This window comes from Nansenia antarctica (assembly GCF_963989245.1).
Source record: "Nansenia antarctica genome assembly, chromosome: 5".
NCBI lineage: Eukaryota > Metazoa > Chordata > Actinopteri > Argentiniformes > Microstomatidae > Nansenia > Nansenia antarctica.
This window is the reverse complement of record NC_137690.1, coordinates 8,397,383-8,409,882: the sequence shown is the minus strand read 5'-3', so window position 1 is coordinate 8,409,882 and position 12,500 is coordinate 8,397,383. Positions and strand designations below refer to the sequence as shown.

At 45.4% G+C, this 12,500-nt stretch overlaps 2 protein-coding genes across 5 annotated transcripts in view; one reads left to right on the top strand and one right to left on the bottom strand.

Annotated features, from left to right (window-relative positions):
- lysmd3 (LysM, putative peptidoglycan-binding, domain containing 3) overlaps positions 1–12,500 on the bottom strand; it is a 341,091-nt gene that overhangs the window by 44,368 nt on the left and 284,223 nt on the right. The gene's annotated exons all lie outside the window — the stretch shown is intronic.
- Positions 1–12,500, top strand: part of trpm3 (transient receptor potential cation channel, subfamily M, member 3) — a gene marked incomplete at both ends in the record, with an annotated part of 128,221 nt that overhangs the window by 93,006 nt on the left and 22,715 nt on the right. For all 4 annotated transcript variants that reach the window (XM_080532228.1, XM_080532227.1, XM_080532230.1 and 1 more), the window contains 5 exons: positions 2,335–2,435; positions 2,686–2,820; positions 4,826–4,876; positions 8,697–8,837; positions 11,354–11,383. In XM_080532228.1, coding sequence (XP_080388354.1) covers positions 2,335–2,435; positions 2,686–2,820; positions 4,826–4,876; positions 8,697–8,837; positions 11,354–11,383 — 458 coding nt within the window. The remainder of the gene's footprint in view (positions 1–2,334; positions 2,436–2,685; positions 2,821–4,825; positions 4,877–8,696; positions 8,838–11,353; positions 11,384–12,500) is intronic.

Sequence of the window (12,500 nt, the reverse complement as noted above, 5' to 3'; positions counted from 1 at the left end):
GTGTGTGCGTGTGTGTGTGTGTGTGTGTGTACGTGTGTGCGTGAGTGTGTGTGTGTGCGTGTGTGTGTGTGCGTGCGTGATTGTGTCTGTGCGTGTGTGTGTGTGTGTGTGTGAAAAAAAAGAGAAAAAAACAGAGTAATCCATGGACTGTGTCTCCGGGAGTCTAGTGCCAGGGGATTAGGTCTATAAACTTGAATGAGTGTGGTGCGTCAGAGAGCTAAAGGGTTATTTAAAAATGATACTGATAAACGTTTGCCTTCCTGTTTAATACACCCCTCTCTATTAAAGCCACCATCCCCTTCAATACACACATCTCTGTACGAAAGTCCTATTACACTTCTGTGAATCTCATTACACAAGCCCTGCAGAGGCTCACATGATAAAGCCCTTGTAATACCTAAGTTTATCAGCCTCTCAGACAGACAGAACCCTCAGTCATCGTAATAGAGCTAGCCTAGCTTCCCTGATGCTACTTAGTTTCAGTAGGACATAATATGTGTTTATCACACAAGTCAAGGATGATGGCAGATAGCAATGGATAAAACGTACACCAGTCCCTACACCTGCCAAAACACCTGCCAAAAGAAGCAAGCTGTAGGTGTCAAAGAGGGGGAACACTCTCTGGGGTTTTAGTGAGAGAGGACACATCCTGTCAAGCAGTATGATGATGAAAACCTTTATTGTCCCCAATGGGGAAATTTTGTTGTCAAACAGCTTAGTTAGGGCAGACAGAAAACATTCAATAAATAAATAGATAAAACAGTGCAGGCTCAATAAGTAAAAAGTTCCAAGTTCCAAAGTTCCAGCTCCAGGTCTCCCCCACCCTGCAGGGCCTGGTTGTAGAGTCGGAGTGCAGCTGGAACAAAGGACTGTCCAAATATTTTTGTACTTTGACGGGGGAGAACAAATCTGTGGCTGAACTTGCTCCTCATCCCCGCCAGCTCGCAGTACATCGGGTGGGAGGGATTGGCCAGCATGGCCGCCAGTTTTTTCCCCATCCTCTGTTCTGCCACCACCTCTAGGCTGTCCAGCCCGGTCCCCACCACAGAGCTGGCCTTCTTCACCAGTTTGTTTAGCTTCGCAGCATCCCTGGCACAGATGTTTCCACCCCAGCAGGCCACGGCGAAGAACAGAACGCTGGCAACCACCGACTGATAGTAGAGGCGGAGGCGGAGGCTGAGAGGAGGTCGAAATCGGAGGCCAGGCGCATTGTAATGCATGGAATGGAATGAGGAATAGTATCAATGAGGAGTGGTATCAAACACACGTGTTTGTCCCCCATCCTCGTGACATTCCATGTACAGTATTACAGTGAGGCCCGTCCTCCGATTTCTACCTCCACCAGCCTCCCCGGCTGCTGTACACTCCAGTCACTCAGTGTCACCCAGTTGGTAGAGCGTGGGGTTAATAACAACGCTAAGGTTGTGGGTTTGATTCCCCGCCGGGACTATACTGACAAATGGATGTACTCACTGCAGTCACAGTGTGATGTGAGTCGCTTTGGATAAAAGCGTCAGCTAAATGGCTTATGGTAGAGGTGAATGAGTTGATCCATCCATCCTTGCAGAGCTGGGTCAAACCATATTTATTTATTAACCTTTATTTAACCAGATAGGTCAGTTGAGAACCAATTCTCATTTACAATGAAGATCTGGCCAATTGGCAAAACAGAGGCAAGTCTGTACACAAAACACAACACAGTATGTACAATATAAAACACAACCCAATATAAAACATGAGTGCAATACACGACAAGTATCAAAAACATCTATACATCACAACACAGTATGTAAAAGACAGCAGGGACCAGGGGGAAGTTATCTTAAAAGCAGGTGCAGTGATCCGAAACAACATCTAAAAGTGAGTGTTTAAAGGTGGGTAACGCGATTAGAGTGTAGCCCCTGGAAGTGTGAAATCACACCTCAAAACATGGACAGTATTTCACCTCTGGGCTGCTCTCTCCCTCCCTAGGGAATGGAGTGTGTCCAACGTGTCTCTGATCCTGGCCCCAGGTCAGTCAGGAACAGAGTCTAGGGCCTAGGGCGCCAGGGGCTAGGAGCCAGGGTTTGGTTCTGGACAGTTACCCTCGGAAACAGCGATTGAGATGGGAGGTAGTAGAGTTGATCTCTATCTCTTTCCCCCCAAGGGGATGGAGTGTGTCCAACGTGTCTCTGATCCTGGCCAGTGTCAGTCTGGCCCTGGCCAGGAACAGAGTCTAGGGCCCAGGGTGCCAGGGGGCTAGGAGCCAGGGTTTGGTTCTGGACAGTTACCCTCGGAAACAGCGATTGAGATGGGAGGTAGTAGAGTTGATCTCTATCTCTTTTTCCTCCCTAGGGGCCAACGCATCAGCTCCTGACCAGCTCAGTCTGGCCCTGGCCTGGAACAGAGTGGACATCGCACGCAGTCAGATCTTCATCTACGGACAGCAGTGGCCTGTAAGAACCGATGAGACCTTGCCTAAAACCTCTCACTGTCACTACTACGGCAACACTATCCAATACTGTAGAGTTACGATCAGCGCGTCTGTGTGTTCAAAGGCGCGGTGGACCTTCAAGACTACCGTACTAAACCTCTCTCTCACCCTGAGAGATGTTGTAAAGAACCATGTAATCATTGACCTGTTCAACATCGGTATTGCAATAGCTTACCACAAGTCCTCCTGTGTCTGTCCTGTGTGTACTCTAGGTGGGTTCTCTAGAACAGTCCATGCTGGATGCCCTGGTTCTGGACAGAGTGGACTTCGTCAAGCTGCTGATCGAGAACGGAGTCAGCATGCACCGCTTCCTCACGCTCTCCAGACTGGAGGAGCTCTACAACACGGTACTACTGACGCAGCATGTCTGGACCTTCGCCTTCGTAAACACCACAGTTAGCTGTATTTATGTAGAACACTCAACCCCATCATGACCGGCCTTCCTCTTCATTGACATTGTTGGCATTTAGCAGACGCCTTTATCCGAAGCGATTTACGACAAATACATACAAATGTGTTTTCGTTCGTAACGCCGCTGTTAGTGTTGTCACTTATGGAGAACACTACTATCGCTCAACCCTTAGCAGCATACTTGGCCTTTACCTGAAATGCCCCTGTGAATGTTCTAATGATATATTATTATGGATAATCTCAGTGTTGCTCGACAACGCTGTACTGATGTCTGGCCTTTACCTCAAATATTCCTGTGAATATTATAATAATATCATATTACTTTTACAATGGGTTGATCAAAACACCCGTTGGTATTGGCCGAGGGGCATTCAAAGCCGTATTTTATTCCCTGATAAAGTAGCAACTATGACTCGCTTTACTTACTTGTTTACCATAACGCAGTAATATCCCTGGGCAAGCACTCACAATCGCAAAGATTTACTTAGGCTATCACATTACGTTGATAACAGTGGTCGTTTTTGAGAGCTATATTTCTGAGCGCCAGGCAGAAACTGAGATAGATAAACACTTAAGGCATTGTTTTGTTGCCATAAGTATTTGTTTTGTTTTGTAACCGTTGTATAAAAAACACTTTAAGGCACTCAAGGCTGTGCTTTATCGCGAATAAAGTCACACCCCTCAGCTGTGACTTTATTAACCATAAAGCAAGACCGTGACTGCCTTATTGCTTAAGCATAACCTCAGATGACTACAACATTGTACTAATGCTATAGCATATATCTGTCCTTCACCTCAAATACCCTTCTGAATATTACCGGCCTCTGGCATGAGCAGTCTATGTGGTTGCTTAGGGCCACCACCGCTAGAGGGGGCCACTGTTTTGCCGTCGATTTAGCGCGAGCTACTCCCCCCCATCCCGTCAACAAAACGTGGGGGGCGGGGGGGGGGCACACTAAAGATCTTGCTTAGGGCCACAAAAGTCCTAGGGCCTGCATGCTATAGACAACAATATTTGCTAATTATTGCTGCTAAATCCCTTAAAAACGTCCCCTAACCTTAACCACTCAAAGTGAACGCCTAATGCGTAATAAAGATTAACGTATGTAAGTTGCGCAAATTCACTTACCGTTATCTTACATTGTTGACTAGCATCGAAAAATATCTTATTAACCAGAACACTCTATTGGGATAGTGTACTACCGTGCATTGGCACATGATTTAATGAGGAGACGTTGGCGTTGGATTCTAATACTACAGATGGTGTTGTCACTTACAGTATGTCTAACCTCCGAATCACAGTCCCCCTGCTGCAGCATGTCTGTCCTTCATCACAACTATCCCTGTGAATAGTATAATAATATAATATTTATAATAATATAATATTATGTATAACCTCAATATCGCTCTACAACATTGTACTGCTGCATCAACATGTCTGGCTATCACCTCAAATATCCCAGCGAATATTATAATAATATACACAACTTACTTACACAACTAGTTGATCAGAACAAGCATTGTTATTGGCCGAGGGGCATTCAAAACCGTGTTTTATTCCCTGATAAAGTAACAGCTATGACCCGTCTTACCTGTTTACCATAATTGCAGTTATATCTCTGTGCAAGCACTCGAATTCCAAAGATTTGCTTATCACATTACCTTGACAACAGAGAACTATATGTCTGAGAGCAGGGCCGAAACTACAGTCTATAAATATAATATTATGTATAACCTCAGTATCGCTCTATAACACTGTACCACTGCTATAGCACGTCTGACATACAGTCGTGATCTCTCACTGAAACTATCATGTGATAATACAGTTATAACATTGTTATTACAACTGTGATGATCCTGTATACTCTGCATACAACATTGTACACTGTCGTATTATACGTAGCTATGGACTAATATGTGATTGTATTTTTGTTTCATCAGAGACACGGACCTTCCAACACGCTATCGCACCTGGTCAGAGATGTTAAAAAGGTATGATTAGCTCTGCGTGTACAGTAAGGTATGATTAGCTCTGCGTGTACAGTAAGGCTGTGTGACTGCGTAAGTGTGCGCGTGTGTATGTGTCACAAGTTTCCTTGTGAGTGTGTGCAAAGGTAGGTAGCAAAGTTGCATTTTGTAGATGTGTGTTGCTTTTGTTTGCAGAGTGTGCGCGTGTGTGTGTGTGTGTGTGTGTGTGTGTGTGTGTGTTTGTGTGTGTACAGTCATTAGCTGGTGCTGCTGATGTTGTGTAGAGAAAGTCAGCTTTTCTCTTTCAGCTGGAGTTACCGCAGTGGCTGAGTAGAAGAATGTATCCATCTTTTTGCTATCCCTCCATCCATCCCTCCATTCCTCTCTCTACTGACGGTACACACTCACTGGTCTATTATGATGCCATGTGGTTCAAAGTAAAATAAATAAAAAAGAAAAAAGATAACATATAAAAAAACATAATTGGTCAAACATATAAAACCCTGTAATCTGACTCCCGTACCCTCAAGGAAACCACAATCTCTTTCTCAAATGGAAACAATCCGGCACAGTCAGGGAGTTCCGTCTGCAGTTGTCTTGGCTACAGTGCAGCAGGCCATGAAACCACTGCCAAATCAATAACCATAATGTCTCCGTCTGTCTCTGTGTGACTTCCACCAGATTAGGCGGCTGATTGGGTGGCTCGTAGTGAGTAGTGAGTTTGTGTACAACCGTTCTTCACCCTGGAAAGTCATTTCCGAGACTGCAGTAGATAGTAGTTTGTAGGAGACACAGTGCATCCTCCTAGTCTCCTGTGTCTGTCTTCTTGACCATGCTGTGGATGTCTTGCCGCTGCTATTACGAGCTTTAATCTAGAAAAGCTTTCATTAGCAACCCCTCCGAGGACTCAAGACTCCAGTCTAATACAAGTCGAATACAATTAGCTACTCTAATAAAGGAACCAAGGACACGTTATATATTTAAACCAAGTACATCCTTTACCGGTGAGTATGACCCATAATATGCTGTTGACTGGGCTGTAGTGAGAGGTCAACAGCAGTGGGAGGTCACCAGCAGTATTCAGCCGTGTCGTTAATTAAAGCCTATCTGTACAGTAAAAGGATGATGGGGGTCCCCGGGGGAGGGCTGAAGAGGGTAGATGAGAACTTGTTGAAGCCCTCACATAACCCCGTCAGGGCAGGGTGAGGAGGGCTGACACGGCAAGTTGTGCTAATGAGACATAACCACTTATGCATGTAAGCGCAGTCACACACACACACACGGACACACACACGGACACACACACACACACACACACACACATATACACACACACACGCACACACACACACACACACACACACACACACACACACACATACACACACTTGGTCTTACAGTATATAGTATACATACCTAATATAGTGCATGCCGCTCATGGCTTTTCCAGATATCTGTGCCAGATTCTTTCCCCTGTGTGTCCTTCTGCTGTTTGAATAGTGAGTGAATGTGTGTGTGTGTGTGCACATGTGTGCCTGCGTGCGTGAGTGTGTGTGTGTGTGTATGTGTGCACATGTGTGCCTGCGTGCGTGAGTGTGTGTGTGTGTGTGTGTGTGTGTGTATGTGTGTGTGTGAGTGTGTGTGTGTGTGTGTGTGTGTGTGTGCGCATGTGCGTGCATGCTTTTGTTTGCGTGTGTGCGTGCGTCCGTGTGTGCGTGTGCGTGTGTGTGTGTGTGTGTGTGTGCGTGCGTGCACATGTGCGTGTGCATGCAGGCCAAATATAGGTAAACTTTCCGGCTTGCCTTCTGTCTGATTCCCCTCTTCTCTCTCTGGAGGAAACTGCCCGTAATCTCCCCTGTGGACTCATTGAGATCTATTAGTCAGCTGTATGGGGAGTAGAGCAGAAAACCCATTTGGACACACATGGAGACAACCTTAGTTGAGCAGGGTGCTGCTGAGCCCCCTTATGGGAGGGTAAGCTTCTTTGAAGGAGGCCGGGGGGGAAGGTCTGACTCAGTCAAGGATTTCCTACTGAGAAGCCAAGTGGGGCTAAATGCACACACACACACACACACACACACACACACACAGACACACACGCGCACACACACACAATTAGCAAGGTTCAGGTTTGAGTTCAATCAAGAGGAAAGACTTAAGACTAGTGCTGTATTCCATTTGAATGTGTGCGTGAAAAGAGAAAGAGGAAATAGGGAGCTTTCCAGCAAGGGGGGGTTAGAGGTCATCAAAGCAACCAGAGATGTGGGCTGTAATTGGGCCCGGCTCAGGAGAACAGCAGGGGGTACAGTAGCATAACCACAGCTCTCATGTCTCACGGGAGAGTAGGATGATGATGAGGAGGGTAGAGGGTGATGATGATGATGAATGATGATGATGATGAAGGTTTGAGCTCATGTGTCTGTGACAGCAGGGGGTACAGTAGCATCACCACAGCTCTCATGTCTCACGGGAGAGTAGAATGATGATGAGGAGGGTAGAGGGTGGTGATGATGATGATGATGATGATGATGAAGATGAAGGTTTGGAGCTGTGTCTGTGAGAGAGATCCGCTCCACATGTTTCCTCCTGTGATCCTCCTATCTTCCTATTCTCTCTTTCTCTCCTTTTTTCCTTCCTTATTCCTCTTCTCCTCTCCTCATCTGCTTGCTTCTCTCTCCCTCTCCCTCTCCCTCTCACCTCTCTCTCTATCTCTCTCTCCCTCTCCCTCTCACCTCTCTCTCTCTCTCTCTCTTTCCCTCTCCCTCTCACCTCTCTCTCTATCTCTCTCTCCCTCTCCCTCTCACCTCTCTCTCTCTCTCTCTCCCTCTCCCTCTCACCTCTCTTTGTCTGGCAGGTTAGTCGTTGCTGCTACGATTCTTATCCCTGTTCAGCCTTCTCTCTCTCTCTCTCTCTCTCTCTCTCTCTCTCTCTCTCTCTCTCTCTCTCTCTCTCTCTCACTCATGCTGCTGAACCTCTGATAAGATCTGGTGGTCCATTATAAATGCTAATTAGGAGGGCGCAATCAGGCAAATTGAGTATTGTTATAATTTCAGATTTTCTATTTTCCTCAAGATTGGTCCTTCCATCATCTCCTCATTAACCTGTTCTCCTACTGGTATACTTTTCTTCATTCCTCTCCCCTTTTTTTATCCTCTCTCATCCACTCTCCCCCTCCTCCCTCCCTCCCTCCCTTCCTCCCCCACACTAGAAAAAGAAAGGAATATACAGTATATTGAATGCAATCTCCGTGCCTAAGGGTTGAGGCTGAGAGTTACAGTTTAAGGATGGAGTTGAGAGTTAGGGTTTAAGGGTTGAGCCGATACAGCCGTACTGTTGGGTCCACTCTATTTATTCCCCGTTTCTATTCTATTTTATTCCCTATTTTTATTCATTATCTATTATGTGTCTTTTTATCCCCCGTACTCTTTTAAATCTTGCTGCTGCTGCTGCTGCTGCTGTGAGAAAGTCATTTCCCCCTCGGGGGTGAATAAAGAACTTCAACTTCAATAAAGAACTTCAACTTCATATGGTTCATCTGAGGGTTGGTGGTCAGAGTTAGGTTGACGTCCCGTGATTTTATCAGAGGGTCGGTGTAGCCCTCTCCCCCTCCTCCGTGCGTTGTATACTCACTGACCTTGTGTGTTCTTTCCAAGCAAGAATATCCAGGGTTCAGTTGAATCTACTTCAAGGTGAATTAGCAACTAATCAAGTATTCTCTTTAGCTCAAACTTACGTGTCTGATTGTTGTGTTAATTCGATGTTTCCTTCCTTACCAACCTTCTGATGCTGGATAATCATAACAAAGAGCACAGTGTTTCTCTAACAAAACTGTCTCCGTCTCCAGGGTAACCTGCCCCCCGACTACCGCATCAGTCTCATCGACATCGGATTGGTCATCGAGTACCTGATGGGCGGAGCCTACCGGTGCAACTACACCAGGAAGAGGTTCAGAACTCTGTACCATAACCTCTTTGGACCTAAAAGAGTGAGTGGCTTGCTGCACGCACTGTTCCAATACGCTACTAATGGTGCTATTAGCATGTGCCTATGTGTCTTGTGCATTATCTGTATGTACTGAATGTGCATGTGTGAGGGGGGGGGCTGGGGCTTTATGGGATGGGGGGGGGGGCATTTTGGTGTGGGGGGGCATTAGATGGAGAGGCATGGGTTAATAGGATTGGTCAGTGGGGGTTAATGGGATCGGGGGTTGGAGGTATGGGATGGGGAGGTGGGGGTTTATGGGATAGTGGTCATGGTGGAGGGGGGGGGGAGGCGGTGGAGATAAGGGGTGGGGGTGGGGGTGGGGAGGTTAAGGTTTATCGGGTGGAGGCATTGACTGACAGAGGTGGGTTATGCAGTGCTGTTTGGGGCCAGTGAAGTGATGTGAGGGTTTCTCACTTGTTCATATCAAGAAAATAAAAGGGTGTTGCTGAGTCTGCCCGATGCCGTCTAGGAACAGCAACACAATCTGCACATAATAATACAGGCTAGCAAGCAGCGAAGCAAGCCAGCTACGATGACTGGCTACGTCTTGCTGTTGGAGTCATGTTAATGTAATGTTGTATTACCTGCCATTCCACACTTTTCAAGGGAACTGGTCTCTCGATTCCTCTCAACAGAGCAGTAACAGAGCAGTTTCTTTAGCAAATTGTGTGTGTGTGTGTGTGTGTGTGTGTGTGTGTGTGTGTGCGTGTGTGTGTGTGACAGTGACAGTGACAGTGACGCAGAACAAGGTTAAAAAGGTCATGTGTGTGTGCGTGCGTGCATGCGTGCATGCGTGCATGTTTCTGTGGGTGTGTGTGTGTGTGTGTGTGTGTGTGTGTGTGTGCGTGTGTGTGACAGTGACAGTGACACAGAGAAAGGTTAAAAAAGTGATAAAAGGGGAGTGTAAGTGGAAAAGAGAGTTAGACAGACAGAGGTTCAGAGATCCAACTTAACTGTGATCTTATTTACCATGTTCTGGGCGCTCTGACAGCACTCTCTTAGATGAGATGTCACACACAAACACACCACACGCGCACACACACTTGTACTGTGAGTAAGAACAAAGCCCTGAAATAGATGCAGATATCAACATCCCCACAGGAGGCAAGTTATTTTTACTAGCTCACATGATGGCTTATGAATGCATAATTCATACAATGGCCTGCTTTAATACGCTCCAGCAGAGTGTGTCTGACTGCCTGCCTGGTGCCTAGACCTTCACTTAACCAGCCACTCCCTCACACAACACTAACACACATTATACACTGATCACTGATCTGTCTAAAGAAGCGAACAGGGAAATGTTGTTCTAAAACCTGGTGAATGTTGGTCTAAAGAACAGGTCAATGTTGTTCTAAAAATGAGGTAGATGTTGGTCTAACAAACAGGTAAATGTTGTTCTAACAAACAGGTAAATATTGTTCTAAAAGTCTGATAGATGTTGGTCTAAAGAATAGGTAAATGTTGTTCTAACAAACAGGTAAATGTTGTTCTAAAAATCAGGTAGATGTTGGTCTAAAGAACAGGTAAATGTTGACCTAAAAATCAAGTAGATGTTGGTCTAAAGAACAGGTAAATGTTGATCTAAAAATCAGGTAGATGTTGGTCTAAAGAACAGGTAAATGTTGATCTAAAAATCAGGTAGATGTTGGTCTAAAGAACAGGTAAATGTTGGTCTAAAGAACAGGTAAACGTTGTTCTAACAAACAGGTAAATGTTGATCTAAAGAACAGGTAAATGATGGTCTACCATGCAGGTAAATGTTGATCAAAAGAAGAGGTATATGTCGGTCTAACGTACAGGTATGTTGATCTAAAGAACAGATAAATGTTGATCTAAAGATCAGTTAAATGTTGGTCTAAAGAACAGGTCAATGTTGGTCTAAAGATCAGTTAAATGTTGGTCTAAAGAACAGGTAAATGTTGGTCTAAAGAACAGCTACATGCTGATCTAAAGAACAGGTACATATTGATCTAAAGAACAGGTACATGCTGATCTAAAGGTAAATGATATTCTAAGAGAAGAGTAAATGTTGATCTAGATCATCTATCTCTAGAACACTGTCGATCTAATGAACATGTTTCTGTTCTGAAGAACAGGTAAATGTTGATCTAGATCATTTCTAAAACACTGCTGATCTAAAGAACATGTTACTATTGTAGCCAGGTTACTTTTGATCTAAAGAGGCTGATTGAAAGCAACACGGCGCTATACAGTATATCTGTGTTGAAAACATTTACATTTCACTTTCTGTGGTGGCCTAGTGACCGAGATTCAGAGGAGGCTGGTGTAGGTAGACATCAGATGATAGACTCATTGTAATGCATGGAATAGAATGAGGAATGGTATCATGCATAACAAGGAGCCCATCCCCCGATTTCCACCTCACCAGCCTCCCCTGGTGTGTCCCTATGCCTGTACTTGTGAGTGTTCTGTCTGTGGGCATAACTATTGGTGTCAAAGTGAAAGACATTCCTGGTTGTCGCTGTATCACCATGTTTGTGTCGCTTTTTCCAGCCCAAAGCCCTGAAACTGCTGGGGATGGAGGTGAGTGAGTTTTGCTCACAACTATGATTCAATCCAAACCCCCCCCTCGCCTATGTGTTTTCAGTTTCACCCAAGAAGCCCTTCGCTTCTTCTTCTTCTTCCTCTGCTACTGTATGATTCATTGTGTTGGTCTGGTCTTTGGTTTCAGGAATGGCTTATGTATAACTCCCCTGATAAGATGTCACAGCTTGTGTAACGGGTTTATGGCCATGTACTAAAAGCTTTATGGCACTTCCTGTGACCTAGTTCTCATCACTGGTACTGCACTCAGGTTATTGTGCACAGAGTTGGTTCTACCCACTGACTGTGTACAAGTATGCACCGTTGATTATTAAACGTCTCATACTGTTTCAATATCCACACGTGGTTGCAGTTGTCTGTCTGTCTGTCTGTCTGTCTGTCTGTCTGTCTGTCTGTCCTATGTTTTTTTTCCAGTATGATGTCTGTCTGTCTGTCCTATGTTTTTTTCCCAGCATGATGTCTGTCTGTCTGTCTGTCTGTCTGCCTGCCTGTCTGTCTGTCAGCCTGTCTGTCTGTATGTCGGCCTGCCTGCCTGTCTGCCTGCCTGTGTGTCTGTGTGTCTGTCTGTCTGTCTGTCTGTCTCTCTGTCTGTCTGTCTGTCTGTCTGTCCTTCTGTCTGTCTGTCCTTCTGTCCGTCTGTCCACTCGTCCATCCATCCGTCTGTCTGTCCGTCCGCCCGTCCATCCATCCATCTGTCTGTCTGTCAGCGCAGCAGTCATTACCGTGGTGGTCTGAGCATGATATGGAAATTCTCCCACAGGAATAAAAGGAGATATTAAAAATTAAAATCAAATCTTCCCTCCACTTCTCACACTTGAGAAATAAGATGGAAATGGTTATTTTACCCATACGTCAGCCATTATTAATACATACTGAAGTTTAGCGCTGAAGACATCTAGCCAATTAGATAGCAGCTGTAAAGTATGAACGTACAATATATTATGGCAAGGCCCTCCGGAGCGAATGCCAGGAATATTCTTGTGTGAGATCAAGTAGGCCGTCCAAGAGCACCATCAAAGTCTTTTCTCCCCTCCCTGTAAATGCCAAGTCCTGACCTGTCGCTGAGGCTTCAGTGTCGGATCAATAACCCTCCATT